Below are 24,206 nucleotides of genomic sequence, written 5' to 3' on the forward strand. Positions count from 1 at the left end.
TGGCTTGTTTTCATTTGATTGAACAAATATGGAAATGAAATAAACCAGCATTAGGTAAATTACCTGTGAATCATCCCTGTGTAACTCAATTTTGTTTCAAGTGTTTGTAGAATGCCTGAACGTGTGACTTATACAATGCTAATGTAATTTCAGCATAGCTTGACAGTAATGTTACCAGATGGCCCAAAATAATGACTTGCTTATATGGTTTATGTAGTTTTCTATAATGCTGCTTTTTTATGGTCGACCGCAGTGTTAGAGAAAATCAATTTAGCGAAAATCACGTTTAAATTTTTATGATTTTTTTTCAAGTGTTGACCATTCAGTAAATTAAGAATGATTATTTATAGAGTAATTTACTAGTGATGAGAAGTCATATCCATAGGGTTTGCCCTGTCATAGTTTTTATAATGTAAGTGATGATGTATATTGTGAGACTGTGACCAAAAGCTGTAATGTACTATAACTGAGTAGGAGTGTGTCAAATACTCCACTACATAGTTCTGATTAGACCAAGAACATAACCCAGTTGCGATAAAATAGTAATATGCCACTTGCTAAAATGGCCTCTTAGGTGATTGCTGAAACAAAGGGTGTTCTCACAACAGGGAACCACTCTGGGTTAAAATACATCAATGATCATACATGGAGATTATTTAAAAGCAGGTTAAAACTTTTGAAAGTGTGTGTTGAGAATTGCCCTATTGTAATAAGTGGAATGCAGTTCACCATACAAAAATTGACACTTCTTCAAGTCCACTGTCATAGCTGAGTGTGCATACAATTTATGCACATTGCTCACTACTCACTCAGCCAAGGGCTCTTAATTTTATTTCGAAAGGTTTGCTGAATTTCAAAATCTGCTTTCTACCATCACAGGCAGGTATACACTTGATTTAAGTACGATTTACTCCACATAGCATTTACCTAGTGCATCGTACCTGAAGCTTGTGTATATCTGCCAGTTAAATATTGCTTAATGGAATGTACATATCTTTCAAAAAATTCTGCATTCAAATTTTATGTGGGCATATTTAGTGAGACAGATTTCAACCAGTAAGGTTACAGTCATTCCTTAAAGCATGTCAATAAAGTAAGAGTATCATAAGTGTCTACAGTTCTTGCATGACGTATTTTCCACTGTTTAGGTATTTAGCGCCTCAAAAATGAAAGACTTACAAACTTTTTCTCTTACTTTCCTCAAGCAAACTTTCGACCATTCTCTTTCAAAATGAAGAATCCAAATTTTGGGTCAGTGTGCAAATTTTGGTATTAGAGAAACAAATTAGCTGATGTTTACCGATATTTGAAATTCAAAACGGCCGCCATCCCTATGTTATCTCCAGGGGGAAAACAAAATTGCTGATTTTCACAAAACTAAGCCAGTGAAAAGTTTATTTTACTCCTCAAGCTTCAAAATGAGCACCCTAAAAGAATATAATAAATGTAAAAAATTTGAGAGGCCGAATATATGTTCCCAAGGCACATTCAACCTTAGGCTGTATTAAAAAGAAATAATTTTTCTACCTGACATGTTCTGCTACAGTCAAAATGATATGAAGATAATAAAAGTCCCATATGTGAAACTGAGATACTCTAGATCCATAACAATATATCATGGCTGTGAGTTTTACATTTAGCAAGTCCTTGATGTCAAAACGCAATCCATCATGGCATACACTCCCATTGCTCACTTGGAATTTGTCAATTACAAAGTATACATATTTTGTATCTCAGATGGGAAGATATGGTGCCAGACAACAAAAGAAGTTGCAGAGGCTGACAGATTTTGTGTAATGTACATGCCTGCAGTGACAAACCATAACGTCCTAGCTAGCCAGGGTGATTCTGATAGAGAGAATAGCTGTACTGATTTCACATTCACACAGGTGTGTCAGCAGAGTCCATCACCAACAATCAGAAATAGCATCAGTCCTAATCAGCCTGCAGCTGCAGAGAATGGTGAGTCTCATACTCAAATTGTCCAATTATTTTGCTTTCACAGGCATTATACTATGTTTCCCAGTGCATCTACACTCAACCATGTCATTCATATAATCTGATCCTTCTATACTTTGTAGCAGCTGTTAGAGAGGACAGTATTTATTTCTGAGATCATATTTCTCATATTTCAGTATATTAATGGTATTGATAATGGCTGAATGTGTTCTATGATGCAGCCTTATTAGTTGGTTTGTAGGACTTGCCTCTGCATCTTCTCTACCTGAACACTCAACTCAGATATGAGATTGACTGTGGCTGATTCATCAAAATCTTTCTTGTCTCCTGTGACGTGTCTCTGTTGATCAGCTGTGTCAGATGCATGTCTTTATAACTTGCAACAGCCAGGAATCAGGACCAGTTAATCCAAGAGTAAAGATTGGTGACAAAATTGTAGCATTGAGATGGATGGATGGATGGACAAGGAAAGTGACAACTGTTGAATGACCAAGTTTTGTTGTGTGTGTGTGCAATTGTACTAGCAGCACAGAGTGGTTTGATTTCACTCCACTGCTAGCTCATGTAAGTGATGGAAAAGTATGTTTGTCATTATATATACAAGTTGTAACAGCACAGTGGAAAAGAAGTGACCCCTCTATTTTGGAAAGCCGTCACAAAATTTATTTTAAAAAAGTATGTGATACACCTTGTTATTGTGACTTATGATAAGTGCAGTGTTCAGGGAAGAATAGCAATTGCATGTGTATATTCACAAAATTACAATCGAATAATGATTTGATTCCGTACTCGGACAAGGTGATTATATAGTCACCATTGGTGATACTTTATCCTGCTGTCAACCTGCAATCATATTGAACAGCCAGGAAACACCAGTGACCATTGTGTGTAGTATTTGATTCCTTTATGCATGCTGCATTTTCTCATTTAAGAATGTTGATAGTGCTGTTTGGAATCCTTTATGCCCTATACCAAGTTGTACCTTCAGTGAACAAGTGACAACACTTTATGAAGACACGCTGTACTGGGAGAAAATATTGTAATGAAATTGACAAGCGCCAGTATACAATTAATCAGCTCTTTTTATTTGATTTGTCTGTACATTGTTATGTGATTATTCTCAGTCAAGGGAATACTTGCCAGACAGATAAGCTGAATTGTACAGCTTTATTGCCAGCCTATGTCTCCACCTTCAATCAAACAAGACAAGTGTCTTCAGTTAGTGTAGATTCAGCTGGAGTCTTTCTGGCAAATAACACATCTTGGAACGTGGGAGATTCAGGGCATTATCCGCCAAGCTTGATCATTGCTCTGACTTGTAGGCTTCCGGCTTTTATCGGTTAGTTTATGAGTGACATGTATGGACACTGCAGACAGGCACACGCTGCTCGGTTATGACAAGCTAAAGAATGGATGTTTTCCTGGCCTCTGTCTCTACAAAAGACAACTTGTATAGCCCTGGGCTAAGTAATGGCTGGCTGTCAAAAGATGCAGGCAGATCATCGCCATTCACTAGTATTAGTGATCATTTACTTAACTTTAACTCAGTTAATAAGTTTAATACAAAGAGATAGATTATGCCAAAAGTACAATAAATGCGCTCTCTACACTTAATAGAGTCGCCTTTTCAACACGTTTGTCGTAAATGCAGATTTAGTTATAGCAAGCCATTTTATGCCTCTCTTAAGTGTATGTGTCGGTTCTAATTGAAAGGCATGTCTTGTGAAGTCTGATGTGTTGTGATTTGCAGATCACAGAGATCTCTCCACTCTGGCTTTTGCATTAAGCTCTTTTCTGTAACACCATTAGTAAATTTCCATCAGAGAATGTTGAAAGAGTTGTCTCCAGGGAATTCAATATGTTTCCAAACCGACAATTACTGGTTCCTTGTCTTACTTCAAATATACCCAGAAGCACAGGGATTTCTGTAATAATGCCTGGAGTGTGTTTGTGTCTGAAAGAAAGTTATATCCTGTGCTTTGTTGGAGTTTATTAAGAATGAAATCTCCAAGTTTTAAGTATGCAGTTGAATGACAGACAAACTGTAAGCTGCCTTGGTTACAGCAAAAGAAATTTAAGTAACACCTGACTTCATAATCTGCTTGTTTGTCCAGCAATATTTCTGTGGAAGTTGAAAACATGTTGTTTCAAGTACGCAAATGAAAGAGATCTCAGATACAAAGATAATGTCTGACCAGGAGACATATGCTGATACATTAATCGGTTGTCTAAAGCATCTTCTAGTTATCTTTCATGCAAGATCTATAGAATAAATTGATGGTTTTTGATTAAATTTGTTGATGCAGTACCTCAGCAATGGCAACACTGTCATATGAACTACAACTTAAGAGTGAGTTTATTGCGTCTCACCAATAAGGATTACCATGTGTTAGGTATGACTAGATTTGTCTTACTCATAGCGTAGGAAATATTTCTTTCAAGGATATAATTAGTTACCGTAATTGAATAAAGGCATGGCAGTCTTTACATTGACTATTCATGTATTTCCTGATGTGTTTAATTTTTAAATGACCTTACTGCCACTAAAATATGTATTTTGAAGACATTTTTAATTCTCCAGCTTCATCAAGGTAATGCCAGAGATGCATTCCTCTTGATTTACAGATTTAAAAAGAGATATATATCACACTGGTGTTGCATATTAGTCAAATAATTACTGGTGTTCTCTTGGATTTTGAAATTGTAAACCATAGTGTTTGGGTGTTCAACTAGCTTTATTGACTTAGATTATTGAAATAAAATGTTTTGGCATGACTTTGAAAATGTTTATATGCTGGAACATGACAGTCTATTTTCTTGCTATTAATTTTGTGAATTTACAAACCATAAACAACTAGCAGTGCCATAAAATGGCCACTGGATTCTGAAATTCATGCTATCCATCTTGCCAGCAATGACAATGAAGATGTTGCTTTGCGGTAAAGTTTTGTAAACTTTGATAGGGTGCAGCTGAAGTGTGTACGAGCTTGCGTGTTTTTCATAATTCAGGTTAATGATCTCATTGACATGTAGGTCATTTTGACAAACTGACCCCAACCATAGCCCATGGAATAGTATAAATAAGTATTGCAAAGTATAACGTATGGTCTACACACTTGTTGTGCATGGTGATACCAGGTTTCTGATTTAAGGTACCGGTAGTATGTGCCTCGAAAGTGAAAGACTTGAACTTCTGCTCTAACTTTCTTAAATGAAACTTTCAACCATTCTCTTACCAAATCAATAATAAAAATTGGGGGTCACCGTGCAAAGTTGGGAACTAGCGAAACAAATTGCATAACATTTTGAGATATTTGAAATTCAAAATGGCCACCATCCCTGTGTTCACTCAATGGGACAACTAATCCGGATTTTTGAAAAACTAAGATGGTGAACTTTTTTCTTTCTCCAAGAGCTTTAAAATGAGCCCCCACAAGTGGTAGATCAGAAAAGAATTGTAAACGTTTGAGAATCCAAATATCTGGCCCTGAGGCACGTTTTACCTCAATGGCATTCAGTAGAAAAATGCGCTTCATTGGCGGACATGAGCAACAGTACTTTTCTGCACAACTCCGTATCATATGAATATTCATAACCACAGTGCATACCGTGTAAATCATTTGAAAAGTACAGTACCTTGATTAACAAACAAATTTACTAAAGGCGGTATTGCCTGAGGGCATTAACAGAAGGGATGAGAATTAATGCATGATTCGTATTTACATCATCTGTAATATATACCATGCTTTTGCATGCAAGAACACACCGTCACACCATACTGTGTTGAGGCAAGACATGCCTGTTTTGCTATGTAGATGAAGAAACAAAAACTCTTATCATGTCACTCAGAGAAAATTTACAAATGTCTTTGTTTACAGCTGCTATAAAAACTGGTCACCACCTGTGCACTGCCAATATGTTGTGGGGAAAACTATTAATACACACACCATTTTTTCCTAGGAATATTTAAAGGTGTGTCTGCTCATCAATATACAAGCTACTACCATCAGATCTACTTTCCTGCTAAAAATAGAAAAATCAATGAAAGAGGACTAAATTAATTTCTGTGTCATGTATTCAATCTTAGCTCTCTTGGTCAGTATGTATGACCTAGATAGCGCTTTAGTTTAGAGTGGCCATATTTCAAATATTTCACCAGAGATTCATTGAGGATGTGCCAATAAGTCTGTAGTATTTCGTGGTGTATTTTATAACATATCAATGTAAATAATGGCTTTTTCATGATTATCAATTTACAGAAGAATTTTTCTTATAAAGAAAAATCTTATAATATTTTTGAATCAACATGACTTGTTTGGTGAATGTTATGCCTATATGAAGAAAATAAAAATAGTTATCAAGTACAGTAATCTGCATAGAACAGATTTCTTTGGATGTGAGATTTTGAATCAAGATTTAGCTGTAAGTAAACATGCATAGTTATCTTTAAGTAAGGTAAAGACTACAATAGAATTGTGCGGTATGTAGTGAAAATATTCTGCACTTGGAAACCCAACATAGTCACTCTGAATTTACTGTTGTGAAATGATTCATGTTGAATAAGATTTGGTTTCCATGCTTGATAGTATTTCAAGAGGAAGCTTCTCCATTTCATGAAAATTGATGAACATGTCAAATATCATTGAGATCACCAAAACCTCAGATCCTGTGATGATACAGGTTTTGTGATAGATAATTAGTATGAAGCCACACTCGAACCTCATCTGAAAAGTTTGCATATTGGTAAATAGTTAATTATTCTTTAGAAATTTGTAACTTTTGAAATACTTGTCAGCTGGTAGTGGTGTTTATTTTGATAGTTCACTTAGGAGTAGACTTGTAAGTTTGTTGCAGGATGAAATCATTTCAGTGCATTTACAAATTATTTTGGATATAGGGTGAAAAAAAAACATTCACAAGTACTTTACCTGTAATCTTTTTGTTAAAATCTGTTTGCAACTGGATTACAGATTCAAGTGAGATACAGATGTACTTCATGCATAATTGGAAAGTTGATGGATGTAGGAGAAAAGCCAAACAGTATATTTTCTTTCTGAATTGTTGCCTCATTTCCTCTGCTATGGTAGACTGCATATCAGGGACAGATAATGTTTTGGTTGACCACTTATGGGGCTTCGTCTTTAAAGCTCATGTAGTATGTAAGGGTTTCACTGGCTTTTTATTTTTATGAAAATTATTTTCCCCCATAGAGTCAATACAAGGATGGCAGCCATTTTGAATTTCAGTTGTTACTCGGTATAGAGTAGGTAATTTGTGTTTCCAGTGCCAAATTTTGCATAATGATCCATGATATTTATTCTTGATTTGGCAAGGGAATGGTTTAAAGTTTTCTATGGGACATTCGAACAAAAGGTGAAGAATTTTAATTTCAAGGTGTGCGCTACCTTAAATAATATCTTAAAATAGGTTAGGATGTAGCCAAGGGATTTTAAGTGCTGACTTATTTAGTAGTGAGTTAGTAATGACAGAAAAAGATTCGCCATGGCAGTAATGGTAAGAGCAACACAGCACAGATAAAAGTTTGAAAAAATCATGCATCGTTGATCACTTTAAAAAATTTGGCATTATGGGAACAAAGTACTTAAAATTCAGTGGGGGAAAAATTAAGTTTTCAATTTCATGAAAAATAAGCCAGTACTAAGTTTATCTAAGCATAAGCTTCAAAATGAGCTGACACAAATGGTAGAGCAACAAAGTGTTGTACAAGTTCTACTGTAATATCTGTTCCAGAGGTACATTTTACTTGGATTTTCAATTTTGACAAGAACTAGGGTTTAGCAACTGCTGCTTGAATGAAACTTGAGAAGAGCAACACATTGTATCTAGGTTTTATGTTTATGTGTAGTATTTGTTCGGCATTGAGTCAATAATGATTTATATCAAAACTAGTTTAGTTGCCATTCTGGTTTGATGCAGACAGGGGTATGTAGAGAAGATTTTGACATTTAAGTCACCGGGACAATTTCTCAAGTTTGTATTCTAGAAATTGATGCAGGCCTAAACTGTCAAAAAAAATCAGCCACAATGCTACTACTCTACTGTGTGATATTTCCAAGTGTAGGCAGTTTGATAATGTGGGAATCAGTCACTCACTTTGACGTTCTTTCATTTCAATAATCAGTTTGATTGCACCAAATACAGATATTGCATTTAGTTTGATGGATTGCATTTCCTGAAAAACTAAAGCAGAGTCAAAGAAAGCATTGAATGGTTGAGTGGCAGGTAATGCTCCAAAGGTGACCAGGTAATTCTTTGAATGAATAACTTAGGCTTACCATAGTTTGTATGTAACTACTTTTCTGAGAGAGAAAAACAGTCCAAAGAGGGAAAGACATTGTTCATGACTAGCATATTAAAACGTGGAAATCGATTTCTTCAATTTCCTTTATCGCTTCATTGGGTATGCTTAAAAGGTAAGCATTCTGTAAGCATCCAAGTACATATGGTGGCAGGTTTTGCAACTTAGATGGCAGATATTTTCAATTTCTACAGATGGCATTGGATGCCCTCTATCTCAACTAGGTCTATTGCAGGTCTTTCTGAGTTCAATTTGGCCTTGTTATTTAAAGTCACTGAAGGGAGTACAGAGTTCATCATTGGTTCCATTCAACAGAGGCATTTATTTCAGTTAGCTCATGGACAAGTAAATGATCACTTTTATCAATTTGATTCCTTCTCAAGAAAGGCAAGGTGAATGGAATCTACGTAAAACCTACGCCAATAACACCTGCTTTGTCAGTATCAATTAACTCATGGACTGGCTCTGTTATTGGATTTCCTATCAATTTCAAGTTCACAGTCACCTAAATTGAATTTCAAACTGAGTGCTGTCCTGTGTGAAACCTTTTTTGCTCTAGAACAGATACAATCAACTTAGCAAGGACAATGTGAGGGAATAGAAACTAACTTTTATCTCAGCATGTTATTTATTTACAGTTTCCAGTGCAGAATCAATTTCATTATTTTTTTCCGGGTCACAGCATAGTATCAAGCAATAGATAGTTGAAGTTGATTTATATTTTACTGTTCAAGAGAACATGGTCTGAGTTAGATTATGGTCCCCTTCATAATAAGTGGATGAAATTTGCTTTTTTGCGGTGAGCAATGTAACAATCAGTTTTCCCATTTTTCAGTTATCATACCGATATGATGAACTTGCAAGGAGATCAATATTACTTGTCCCCAGTACTTGAAAGTGTTTATATCCCCTTCACCATCATGGTTTGACTTAACCAAATTGTTCCATCAATGGTGATTGCAATTGAGTGCATTGTCTTTCTAGTGTTTATCAACATGATTGACATCAGATGCTAACGACTACAGAGCTCTTTGTGTTATCAAATTCTTACAAGGTAATCTAGCTATAACAGATGCATGAGATGAAATTTTTAATTTTGTTAACAATGAAAGAGAGGATGGGCTTGATTAATTATGATGGACAAAGTGGCTGAAACAGATTTGCAATTAAAAATTAGTAAATGTGTTTTGTTTGTTCTCTTATACCCATTAATTATAAAAAAATAATAATTTGGTGCTATGAAGCTTTGACTGTTATTAATTAAAGTTTGGTCTGCTGGAAACATTGTCACTGCAGTATCATATTTGGCTGTTTATGTCCTGTGGCATTAAATCAATGAAATATATCGAAACGGATTCTTGTTTTATAATATCCCTGCCTTTATGAAAACTAATGTGTTGAATTCACAACATCTTAAGTTTCAGAATGTTTAAATTGGTTGTAAAATTTGGCATTGTGTGTGTAGTATCAATTACAATGTGGTGTGAAATACCCTTAAAGGAAAAATCTATTGTATGAAGTTATGAGTGCTCGTTTTGGGCCTTCTTTGAAGCTTGAGGTGTAAAAGCAATCATATTTAGTAACAATAATTATACCAAAATGTCTCTCTCTCAGGATATTTAAGACTATTAAAAGACAAAGGGGCAAAATGGAAAGTGAGTGTTACATTAGTTAGAGAGTTAAAATCTTTTACTGCAATTTCCCAATGGCATTGAGTGATTTATGAATATGGCATTTTAACATGTGGTCATAATAAAAAATTCCATAACATCCAAATTAATGAAGCTGTTGTTAGTTTATTCCAATTGTTACTTACATCAATGCCCATTCTTGAAATTGTAAAATTGTGACTGGATATAATGTGTTTTTATTGTACTACCTCTAACATGTTATTGGCTCTTTTTATTTTTGAAGTAATTTCAGAGTGCCCTCTATACAGTCAGTGTATTGCAAATAATTCATTTAAAAATCTCCTGTGACACTTCATATTTGGCAGGGATTACTTAAAACCCATTAATTTATAAATCATTTAGCTACTGTGATGAGATGTGTTCCTGATGCATGTACTGTAAATGAGATTCCTTTAATGGTAAGCTGTTGATTGACGTCATTTCAGTTTTAGCTTTGGGTCTCAATCAGAAAATGTCAAAAGTTTAAAGTTTAAAAAGGGGAAAAAATACACATGCAGTATTACCCTTGTTCAGTATTTCATCAATTTGAAGTGAAAGGCAGGAACTGAACGAAAATGACTTCCAAGAAAGTTGTGAAAGTTTTTCATCATATTTTACGAACTTACACGATATCAATACAAAGACCTTTTTGTCCTTGTATGGTAACTTTAATGGAAAGACTATGATTTGTTGTGCTCTTGACACTGTCAGTATAACCTTGAAATTTCAAAGTGTCTACTTCAACTGTAGACGCACTCTTCAGTTCAACAGTAAATTACAGTGGTATGGATGAGTACATATTAGATTATCAGTGAATAATTGCCAGAGTTTCTGTCTTTGTGCTACGTTCAATCATAAAGGTTGCTCTTGCCATTTATCCATCCTGACTTGTGCTGCTCAGAATGAAAATAGAAGCTTGTGACAAATTCTTGCTGGTACCACATGACACAATTAAACATCTTCCTTTGTTGTAGAGGCATTAATATTCATGGATTGTAGTGAAAGATGACAGGGGGAACATGTAAAAGCTAATGAAAGGCAGCATTGCTGATTGCATTAGTTCAACAGAGTATTCACAATAATTTGCAGCAGACTGACATGAGATGTCAGAGCTGGCGTCTGTCTCCTCCTCTGTGTTTGTTGTGCTCAAAGATTTACTCACAGGGAATACAAATTATTTTCTGATTTGATTTTAACCACAACATCAACTTGCAATTGGGGAAAAAGATTGGTTTTCTCGTCATATAGTTGTAAAAACAGATCATCTGAATAAAAATACCTAATTCATTTTGTAGTTTGTTTCTGAATAAAACAGAATCCACATGTTTTGCACAAAGACTAGTTGTATTCAGATTTCATCATGAGTTATATCATGTATTTGTACCGTGGTTGCTAGATATACCTACTCTGTTTCTGAAAACTCTAGAGATTTGAATTCTTTGTAATACGGTGAAACCTGTCTAAACTTAATCCTGTCTAAACTGAACCCTTTTCCCAGTCCCATTTCAATAGAAGTCTATGTTAAAAGGACCTCTATAAACCAGACACCTCTCCAAACTGAACAATTTTTTAGTCCCCCAACTATTCAGTTTAGACAGTTTTACTGTACAATGGTATTCCTGGCTGTATACATTCACTGTAGTTCGACTAAGTGGGTCTGCCATATGAAACCAAGCAGTGCAACAATGGAAAACTAACATATTGTTTGTTTCATTCTGTTCGTTTCCCAGGCAACGGCCCATGAGATTTGTGATTCTGTAACAAGTTTCAAAAACAATTGATCGGAAGTACATAAAATTGATAACATGGAGACTAATTTATATTTCGCAGATGTTTTCAAGTACTACAGAGTGCATTTCCTTTACAATTTGGAAAAGGATGAAATTTCTCCAACAATGGGTATTGACACAAGGGAGTAAAACACACTGGAAAACCATACTGCTAGTGTCACAGAGTTGATTTCAATGCCATATCAATTGTCTGATAGCACTGGGGACTGTGTGCTTTGATAGACGCAATACGGTGACAGTTATTGCACAGTCAAATTGACAACTCAATGTCAATGTATTTGTGGAGTCACCATCATCATGCCAAAGTCTATTAGAAAGGGGATAGATTATTGAATGGCATGTATGTACATATTGACATGATCATGCTAGCTAGCCACATCCATAGAGGATTATACACAGTATCATTTGATTGAATTACACACTGTGACGGTAAAAATTTGAACTTTCAAGACAAAGCTAGAGCCTCACATCTTTGGGAGAGTGATTTATCTGTAACATTTTCTGTCAAGCGCCAGTGAGCATCCTCTATTGGATAAAAGGTGCCATAAAAATTTCCTTCCTACCCTACTCTATCCTATCCTATCCTATCCAATCCTATCCTGTCCTATTCTATCCTATCCTATCCTATCCTATCCAATCGTATCCTGTCCTATTCTATCCTATCCTATCCTATCCTATCCAGTCCTATCCTGTCCTATCCTATCCTATCCTATCCTATCCTATCCTAGCCTATCCTATCCTATCCTATATCCTATCCTATCCTATCCTAGCCTAGCCTAGCCTATCCTATCCTATCCTATCCTATCCTATCCTATCCTAAACTTCACTTCACCAAACTCAAATGAAAGGACTGTCTTGTAGAAACCTATTCAATACATATTGTAAATGGTTCTGCTGATGGAATATCTTCACTATTTTTTGCACATGCTTTATGTATAGGATAAAGCCTGAGTACGAGGGCTCTTCTGGTATATAAAGTCCAACCAAGCGATAAAATGTCGAGGCCGGACTTTATATACCAGAATAGCCCGAGTACGAGGGTTTTATCCGACTTAAAAACTATCGCCCCTAACTGATATATTTTCGTTTTCAATGTGTTTACGTCAACCGTCCCCTTTGTCAATGTAACATGTTTAGGATATGAATTAAAACTTTTATTTGTGAAATAGCCTTCCAATGTAATGGAACATCCTATAAATGCCCTAGGGCACATTATATAAATGCCCTAGGGCACAGCAGATTTTGTGTTGCAGCTGGTTTCCGCTGTGTTACCAAATTTGAATATTAAAACGTACCAGATGTCTACAGAATATAACATGTTCACTTTTGATTGGACAGTACTTTACTACGGCGCTGTCATTCGTTTCTGGAATTTGGTGACCAAGGCTTTACGAGTAAATAAAACACCCTGAATTGAGCACTCTGATTGGTCAATCAACAGTAGATAGTTTTTAAAAACTTGTTTGCCATTTCACCAGGCTACAAGTACATGAAAAAGTAGATTATAATTTCCTTGTTACATGTGTCATCTAAGTACACTGAATGGTTCATATGTTAAACATAAATGATATCTCTCAGTCATGGGCTGATAAAAAAGCAACATCGTAATAGCATCAGCATCATAACTCATTGTAAATGATGTGAAGGCTGGTGTAAATCTATTAGTCTATATGTTTTTATAGCACATACTTTGATCCATTATATCCTTACAGTCTGGTATTACAAAATATCCAGAAAATGCTTTTACTGCAGTCCCTGAAAGATAAGTGCCATCAATCAGAAAAGAAAATAGAACTGTACATATGGCTCTGTCTGTGAAGTACCAGCGTACCGTACATTGTATGTATTTGTGACTTGAAAAAGCTGTCAACTAGTGAAAAGACAAAAATATCGCTACACTTTAAAAGTGAAAGTTGTACAGGATATACCCTATTTTGGATGACCTAAATATTCACATTATCGTGCTCTTACGATATCCAATTTGAATTCAAGCACAGCATTATACCGCAAAAACAACTCCAGTTAGTAGGTATGCAAAGCTCAAAGTCATTTAATTAGCCATCAGGCAGCATGTATCAGTGTCTACAGTTTGATATCAACTATAATTTGTTGGTATGTTACCTCACAGTATGCAAAGCTGTATGCAAACATTCTGTTTGCTATATTCATGCTATTTCCCTTCTTTTACTGGGCATAAGTCAGATAAAAAGAGTGTGGGGTAGCTGCGTGTGATCTATAGTGATGGTGTAATCTATCTAATCTATTTGGTGTAATCTGTATTAGTAATGAAAATTCCAGTACTGTTTTCTCAGAATAGGTGGTTTAGCATATGCAATATTGAAATCTAATGGTTACGTTTACTCTATGCTGTCAGTTTAAGATAATTTCAACTCTGAGCCTTAATGCATGTTTGCATCACCATTATTAACTGTAACAAAACACTAACTTGTAAGCCAAAATTTTCTGTTTTTTCTTTAAAGAGTTGTTCGTAGTAACTGAATATACATGTTCATATTTGAAAGTATGCTTGGTAATAATGGAAAGTTGTTCAAAACAGTTTGTTGATACTGTCCTTCTATAGGAGGGAAATATCATAATTTAGTCATTAATCTTACTATTAGATAAGATATGAATCATGTTACCTACTTATACTTTTTAAACACTTTTTCAAAAACAAGTCTTAGCCTAATATTTGCACTTAGTAAAATGTAAGTGGTAGGAAAGCTGCAGGTTTGACATACATATGGACTTAATCGCGATGGATTTTTAAATATTTGATCTACCATGTTCATTAGTCAAAAACAGGTGAAAAAATAGCACAAGAAATCACTGACATTGAAATAGCTGGTAGAGGCAGGACAATGTCAACAAATGATGTACCACTGTGTTTGAATGCAGGGAGAAATTAACTGCAAAATCAGATCTCACTGTGAATGTGTGCCAAATGTCACACTCAGTAAATTGCCATAACTGTCAGTTGCACTCTGTCACAACAAAGTGTGTATTTCAAGTATTATTTTCCCAGCAGTTAGCAATTATTTACATGCAGATATCTTTATTTGATGGGAAATTCACTACTTTTGTTTTATGTATAAGCATCGGGTGAATTTGATGCTGATAGGCCATGTACTGCCAGTTCCTTTGACTGTTGTGGTTTAAAAGTTATTATTTCCTAAAAAATTGTGACATTGAAAATGAGATGTCTTTTTAGGAAATAACCATTATTCTTGTTAACATGAGAAGCCAGATCCACTATTGTAGACCATAGATTTCAATGGAACTGTTGAAAACAAGTAACGTACCAGTACTTTTCAGTAAAGTTATTGCCATTTCAGTCAGAGCTTATGAAAAGAAAAATGACTGTCTAAATGTAGGAGAGTATTTTTTCAGTAGACAATATTTATTTTACTTTGATCATGACTAATACCTTCAATAGTTCAAGCAATAAATACATTGGGGATAGTGTCAAGTGATTTCAGAAACACTGAAAATTATATACCAGAGGTGGGAATTGTTATTTCTGTTGTGTGGAGTTGTGTGAAATTCCTGTTTGAGAACTGACACAATTGTTATCATCATCAGATGAATGATTTCCTAATTGCATGTCATTACCATTTAATATTTCGCAATTATTGAAAACATCCAGTCGTCACAGTACTGAGCAAGGACAAGCAGTTATGAGGAATATGTTTTTGAAAATAGTACCCCAGGGAGACCGTTGAATGAAATGTAATTTTAGCGTTAATAATATAATTTTGTAATGAAATAATAATGAAAATTGATAATAACAAAGTCATAAAGGCCATTAAGATGCTTTGACCTTACTCAAAATATGAGATGTGGTATAACACCAGGCGCCTCCGCGCTAGAAATCTGTTAAGAATGTGCAGAAGTCATGAGGCTGTAGGGCACACTATGCTCAATAAAAAGTCCAACTTACCAATGTATAATAACTGTGGTTTATTGACATTCTTTGATGTTTTGATCTGCTTTTGCCAGACCAAGATTGAATCATAAAAATATTAACTATTATGAGAAGGAATGTCCGTAAAAATCCAAAATTATCTATGCAGAAACCTTGTTTTATTGGCTTGCTTTAATGTTTTGCCATGCTTTTGCCAAACCATGATGGAATCATGAAAGTGGTAATTATTACCAGAAGAAATATCTGTAAAATTCAATTACCAAATGTATAATAACTTGGTTTTGTTAGCATTCTTTGATGTTTTGCCCTACTCTTTGTCAAGCTATGATTGAATCATGTAAATGTCCACTTTTACGATAGTAAACATCCGTTTCATTGTTTCCAAAATATATAGTATTAGTGATATTTGGCAAATCAGGATGACATAATAATAATAAATTATAATAATCTTTATTTTTCTATACCGTAAATCGTAAAATGCTCCAGACGGTTCACAAATGTAAAAATACAAACAAACCCTTGACACTAAAAACAGGCAATGGAAATTTTAAAAATCTAAAAAGACAATTAATTTAAAGCTTTGTGGAAAAGATGCGTTTATAGACTTTTCTTAAAACAATCAACGGTATTGCACATTCTAATATCAGCTGGTAAACTCGTTCCATGAAGGCCCATTTGTATATGAAGAAGACCTCGTGAACGGAACCTCAAGCAAGCCTGAATCTGAAGAACGCGGACGACGCGTAATACTCCTGGGTGTTATAAGATCAATAATATAGATAGGGGCAAGACCATGAAGTGACGTAAAAACCAATAGTAAGACTTTGAATTCAATTCTACACTCAATTGGGAGCCAGTAAAGTGATCTTAGAACAGTAGATATGTGATCATACTGCTAGACAATAGGTGAGCCGTGCTATTTTGAACTGGCTGTTTCCGTAGTAAACATAAAGGAAGCCCAAGAAACAGTACATTACAATAGTCCAACTTAGAAAAAATGAAAGCTTGAATGAGCCTTTCAAGTGACAAATGTAGGAGAAATTTACAGATGCGAGCTATATTCCGTAAATGGAAGTATGCACTCCTGCATGTGGATGTCACATGCCGCTCCATCGTCAATTGGCTATCGAGAAGATGATTGATGATGCAATACACACAGATGTAACAAGAAAAGCAAAAATATATTAGAGTGAAAGCAAGATAGGTGAAGAATTGGAACCATAGATTATGTGTGCTACATTACACAACTACCAATCTAATTGGAGCAGAGTTTTCATCTTGTTAGATTTCGTACTATGTGAGAATTACTCTTGCTGGAATTTGTAAGCAAGACAGTCGTATGTAGCACAGAAAAATACAGTCGTGTGTATTGTAGACAGGTAAACTCATCTACCAGTTGTACAGACAATATCGTATCATTGTTCTTAAATGGCAGAGGTTCTTAGGGAAAGACACATTCAATTGCTGTTTAATAATCATATACTACAAAACTTACTCTTTAATTATCACAATTAACCTTTTAGTATTGACTAAAAATGAAAGGAAAACCACTGAGACAAAATTACTCTTTACAATTGCTGTAATAAATCATCATATTTCACAAAATTTCTCTTCAATTATCTCAGTTCACCCTTCCAGTATTTATTATGAACAAAAGACAATCCACTGATACAAATCACTCTTTCTGTATGGTAAATGTCAAGTAATTGCACATTGTCAGTCCCCTTGGACGAAGTCCGGGGGACTTATCTGGGCTCTGCCCGTATGTCCATCCATATGTCCATCCATCCATCCAAGTAGATATCTCAGACAGGCCTTGCACAATTTCTTTTAAACTTGCCACAAAGATAATACACTATACCATACATATGCACTTTGATTAGTTTTGTGCTATGATTCAATATGGCTGCCTGGCGGCCATTTTTTTGCAATTTTTTTCATGTCCAGAGCCATTACTAAGACATGCCTGGACAGATTTCTTTTAAACTTGGCACGAGGACTACACACTTTGACTTAGATGTGCACGTCAAAGTTCTTCATGATATGATCCAATGTGGCTGGCAGGCAGCCATTTTGTTTTGATTTTTTTCTCATGCTTACCCTGATTACATTACATACCTATTACATGTAGTACTTTTCACCATGACAGAAATCTGATATTGTTGTCATGTGTGAAATATATTGTATACACATGTGCAATTTAGTGAAATGCATGTTCGTACCTTTACATACTTTTCATTACTGCAGTGGATATACTTTTTATCTGGATTTCTACTAGAAGTATTTAACTATGATTCAATCGTCCTCTACAAAACCTTGGGAATCTGTCAACATTATTCACTATTGAGCATTGTAGAGGCACATTACAGTCAACCCAATCCAGTTCACTAGGAACACAACACCAGCTACCCTTGCAAGATTACATGTGATAGCGCCCTGTATGATCACTTGACTTGAAATATGTCCATCACTACTTGCAAGATAAGTGCCTTAATTTCTAACCTTGGACTATTTCACTACCACCATTATCATCTTTCACAAAACCTGACCTTGCCAAAACAGTTCTATCGCCAGCTTGACACGGGCACATTCAAGTCCACCCCGTTCAATATACTTTATGCATAATCAAGAAGTCATTAAAGATTGTATGTGATAGCGCCCTCTACATTTGTGTAGTTTCCATGTTATGATCCCATTTGTCTAAATGAACGCAAGGCACTTTCAGCATTTGTTACCACTTCTATGCAAAAAGGAAACATTCTTTTGCCTATTTGGTACTTCTGGAATTAGATACTGCAGTTACAATCACATTTGTACACTTTGACAGTTGCACTTTGTCAAATTTATATTTCCCAGAGACTATGTCATTGACAATGACTTGGTTTTCTGTGTAACAGTTCTCATTATGGGAATTCATGATTAGTGGCTAGCTGACTTGTATGAGGCTGTTTTGGAAAAATTATGAAAAGGTTGTGTGGGCAAGCTAGCAGATAATAGAGTGTTCAGTCTTGGTTAGCTTCTTTGTATCTTATCAGATATCACTCATCCAGCATGTGACACTCGGTCTATCGACTGCTGTCGCTTCAGCATGTTGCCTGCATGGTTTAAATGAGGCTTTGAATAATGTACATGTATGTACGTCACACACATTTTATCATCATTTTTATCCGTTATGAAGAATAAGTTTTGAATAGGGGTCACAACATAAATGTCACCCTTTCACACAGTGGTGAAAACCAAAAGTTGAAAATGGCAAATCAATACATTATGTACCTGGTATTGTCAGCTCTTGGAACAGGAATTATTTGCGCAGGAAAAGTACACTTCAATGTAGGCTGTTACAAAATTTACTGTATAATAATATCAAATTCAGCAATAAACCAGAAAAAAATTGCTTCAGCATCTGTTGCTTGTCTGTGTCTAGCCGCTAATGCATTCCATGGTAATCAAATGGCCATAAAATTTATCCAGAATCATTTTTGCATACGTTACATACCAATAATTAAAAATCTGCAATGGGAGATATAGAAGTAATAACAACTTAATCAGAACTGCCAGGTACATGTATGTATTTTCTAGTTTGTACATGTGATTAACTTTTGAAATTTGGTAAGTGGGGCTCTAAAACAGCGTTTAGAACATGTATTCCATTAAAACTTAAGATGAGAGTAGATTAACAGCTGATGGAGATTTACTCCTAAATTTGTTTCTTGATTTGCATATTTGATGAACTTTTGCATTTTGGCATATCTGCTGTGTCAATTGTTATACTGGTCAGTACATGAAATCTTCATGGTAAAATTAAGACATGGTAAGATTTTTGTCTTCCTCTACCTGTAAACTTATTACTCATTTGCATACACTTTGAACTTTGGTTTTAGGCAAATTCTAATTAAAATATTGATCCATTGTATCAGAGATGGTATACTTGCAACCTGTAGAGTGTATTCAATTAATGTTTTGTTACACTTTGTTGAGTGCTTTCTTTAAACAGAAAAGAGCAGATTTATCTATATATTGCAAAGTGCTCTCATAACTTAGGACAATGTCAAAAGTTGGATGTCAGATACAAAACTTAATTATTTTAGTAGGGAGATTGATTACACCCCTTAAAATTTCTATCTGTTAGATAGGTTTAAATAACTGGAAGAATTAATAATGAAAAACTAAAGGAAAAATTTGCATTTTTGATAAAATGCCTGTTTCACTGAAAACAGGAAAGAGCTTAAGAGAATTTGCATATCAGGCAAGTTTGTTAGTTGTTTTGACCGGATTGAGCAAGTTCTGATGTACACAATATACTTTAAGGTGTAAGTTATGCATAATACCTTGATAGGTGAAATTTTGAATTTGTTTTGTGTTATTGCTCTGGTAATCTAAGTTGAGTTTACAAGAATTAAAATTAACATACACTATTAAGTCTTTATATCTGATTTTAAATTTATGACCTCATCCCTTATAAACTCCCTTGTGATGCAAAATAATTGCATGCTAAAATGTGGCATTCTGGTTAAATGGTAAATAAAATAATCTCATTAGTTGTATTTGATATGGACCTTGTACATTTAATCACTTCATGGCCAGTAGGCACATGATTTTAACAGATATTCACATACAGTAAGAAGTCATTTGCAGATGACCCTAAGGTAAACTTGTGAAGGCTCATTACACTTGTCCATGGTGACTCTTGAAACATGGAGAACAGTGGACAATATAGGCCAAGTACTTGTAAATAGGTTGAACGGTTTCTATCTACACTATGGGCAAACTGATACGTCTTAGCTGCAGGAGAAAAGATTGAAAACCTGGCAATGTGTGTGTCCAAGTCACTGTAATTCTTCTATTTGTGTTCAGTGACAGATTAGAATTTGCAGATTTGTATTCCAGAGGGTCTCTTTACAGATCCAACCAAAATACACTTGTAATGGAGATATGGACCAAAGATGACTACACATATACAGCTTAATGAAGGTGATCTGTGTTATTGGCAAGAGTAGGTGATACAAACACAGTAACTGACATGCAGAACACATACTTCTAATGGTGTTAGATGACTACATTGTTATCAAATGACTCAATACATTATTTTAGATTTTGGACAAAGTAATGAGAATAGAGGATATATTTTCATTATTTTGCGAAATTTGGAAAGGAGCTTGATCCATTTGCAGTCAATAGCGTTATCATGACTACGGTAGTTGTTAGGATGGATGTCAATGTGTTTGTGCCAATATATTTCAAATTCTCTGATGGACATTAGCTATCGTATGGCAGCAATCACATATACTTCAATAGCCACCATGAGAGTATTAATGGCTTTCCATTTTATGAGGACAATGGCACACATTTGTACCATCAATCTCCACCTATGGGGCAATTTTCAAACATATTTCCATACTTACCAATTATATGCATGTATATAGAGCTGAGAAATTTACCGTACATGTGCACTACTGATCAGAGGTTAGTCCATTAATAAAAGCAATGTGACTGTAGGGATGTTGGTTTCTTCAAGTGAACAGGTATCTCACCTGTGATGTCCATTAACCTGATTTCCTAATGTCCAAGTTAAATGATCATCAAGCAGTCAAAAGTACATGTAACACTGACACACACACTCTGCTTTGAAGGTGAACTTTGATTTCACCTATAATTTATGGATACTCAATTTCCAGCATTTAAGACATCTGGCCATTCCCATCACGCCACCCTTGAACAATATATGGACAGGAACAGAAATTTCCGGCGTAGATGTAAAAGGTCCCCACCATCAAAGATTTATGCTAGTCTGCCTAAGGCAGGTTTCATCATGAGTTGCAACTAGCCTGTACTGTTTCTTGTTGCTAGGTAAATTTAAATCACCATCCCTCAATGTAGCTCTAGGTTGCAACTGAAAGTACACATTCAAAGGTTTATTTATTACATCATAGAATGGCACATAATGATGGAAAGGAAAACCTGCCATTTCAAATGTTGAAATTAACAACTGTTGGTACATGAGCTGTATCCTTTATACAAGCATGTGACTTGATAGCTCCAACCTTGCGAAATTTCCTTGGCAGATTTTATGACCAGGTCTGTTATATTAGTTTTATGAGACAGGCAGTTTAATAAACCTACAAAAAAGTCAGTGTGTGTCAGATCTCAAATCATGCATTGAGATATGGGAATTAACACATAGCATAGCAGCTGTTCTAATCAAATGGAAGAGTGTCATACGCATACTATAGAGTGTCAGGTCACTTTTATGACCAGTAATTTCCTAGTCCATGAGGAGATGAGATTCTCTTCCACAAGTATTCAGAAAACGCATTACACAACACACTCGTATAACTGAGTGTAAGTGACGGAGAATAAACCAGATGGTATTGTGTGTTTCCTAGGTTTCATTCCCAGTGCAGTGGAGCTAGATTTGATGTTTATGGTACAAGTGTGTATGTCACCTACTATAACGTGTCAGTTTTATGTATGTACACTGTACTCAATCATTTAGTTCTTATATCCCTGGCACCAGTGATGTGACCCAATTACTTTCCAATGGTGTGACATGAAATGCAGTTTGGGAAGCAGGAGTCAAAACGGTAAAATATCTTCATCACTATATTATATAAAGTGATGGCAAAGTTCCACAAGACATGCTATATATATTTTATGAGGTATATCGTGCACCATATTATTTTGGCTTGATTTTGTTATTAAAATGATAAATAGCAAACTGGGGATAACATTACGGTACATTCATACTTATGATGAGTGCATTAGGGCTGTTGCTCTGAGCAACTTTGTACCATACCTCCATACTTCACAGTTTGACATTCAAGCTTCTGTCAAGAATGATTAACCTGTAGCTGAATGTTGGCAGAAAACACACTGTGCTGATCATCTATGAACTCAGATAAGAAAATAGAGAATGCTCAGCAGGTGCTCAGATTTTCCCTATATTACACAGAATACAAATTCTACCAGTCAAATTATAGTCATTGTAGTGTGACTGAGAACTGAAGACCGATCGACTGGTTCAGCAGGCATATTATATTAATATAACGTATACTGGTATATAATATATAACACATATTATGATAATGTATGTGAACCTCCACTTTGCAGAGTAAACCATTCTAAGTTTGCATTATCCTTTAGCATAAGTGAATGCAGTGTCATCTCAAACCATTACAGTGTGAAAAGATTAATAAACAGGCTAAGACTGACACTCTGTGTCATATTTGTCTATGAAAGCATATTGGAACTTAGAATGAACGAATCAAACTGTTTTCATTTTTTCTGTATTCAACATTTGATTGTCAGTCTGAAGTGGGTTTGTAGACTTGAAAGAAAATACAGATACAAATGGAATTGAGAGGAAGATCCATGAATGGGAGACGTCATCCCTTACATTAGCTGGTGTACTTACAGGTTCTCTACTGATTGTGTCTTTACTGATGTTTTAGTCAATGCTAATCTACTGGTATTCAAACTAAGTGCATGCACACATCACTGTCTGATGATTAACCCATCCAACCCCTTTTCAATGACTGTAAGGCTTGCATAACTGCACAGAAAAGTTTTGCTTTTAAGTCTTTATATAAATGCAGTCAAAGGTTAAAGTATTCTGTGCCAATACATGGTGTACAGTACATGGCGCAATCAAATCACAGTTAGTATGGCTAGGCAGAATTCAACCATATGATCATTTGAGTTATATCTTCCTTTGGTTTTGTGTTTGTGACGTCTGTACACAAAAATTGAGAGGTAACTTGATTGTAAGTGTAATTATTGAAGCTTTCAGAGCTTTACTGCTAGCATGTTGCTTTACAAACAGGCAGACAAATTCATTCTTAGACTAATAAAGCCTGTCCTTGTTATACATGCATAGATTTGGGAAATGGCGCCAGCTTCTACAAAGAACATGCATAGATTAATTTTACAGGAACAAAATCACTTACACAACACAAGATGACAAATTTAACTGTCAGTGACCTGTGAAGTCAACATTTGAAATACATCAAATCGAACAATCAATCACATTCTTGGCCAGCCCACTGTATAAATCTGTAGGTCTCAGACATACATGTATGCAGGGTGCTGGGACTAGAAAAGGAAATGAAATAGCATGGCCACAGATGATCCAAGGTCCAATTCATTCCAGCAATCAGAAATCATTTCAGAGGCTATTACAACAGGGAATGTGTGGAATCAGCTTGGAGTCCCTCAAACTCAACATTTTGTGAGACTTCCATGTTTCAAAGACAAATAGCTTTATGGGATAATACTTAATCGGGATGATATATGTATTGTGGGAGAGGGGAAGATGTCTTTCGGAGTCTTAATGAAATCTGATTTAGAGAGAGAGAATGAAAGTGGAAGTAGTTGTTAGCGGTCTTGTACAGTGTGTGGTAATAAATTGCAAGACACAGGTGTGACAGTGAAAGCACTGACCTAAAAATGAGAATGGGCCACTGTGGAAGACATTGATCATTGTGCCAACTACAGGAAATCTGTACCGTTTACAGATTTCATGTTCATATTCAGCCTGTAAGATATTT

General features: G+C 35.3%; 1 protein-coding gene across 1 annotated transcript in view; it reads left to right on the forward strand.

Annotated features, from left to right (window-relative positions):
* Positions 1-24,206, forward strand: part of LOC139148402 (zinc finger protein ZFPM2-like) — a 64,796-nt gene that overhangs the window by 29,835 nt on the left and 10,755 nt on the right. The window contains exon 4 of the mRNA XM_070719840.1: positions 1,738-1,962. Coding sequence (XP_070575941.1) covers positions 1,738-1,962 — 225 coding nt within the window. The remainder of the gene's footprint in view (positions 1-1,737; positions 1,963-24,206) is intronic.

The sequence above is a fragment of the Ptychodera flava genome, chromosome 13, assembly GCF_041260155.1.
Source record: "Ptychodera flava strain L36383 chromosome 13, AS_Pfla_20210202, whole genome shotgun sequence".
NCBI lineage: Eukaryota > Metazoa > Hemichordata > Enteropneusta > Ptychoderidae > Ptychodera > Ptychodera flava.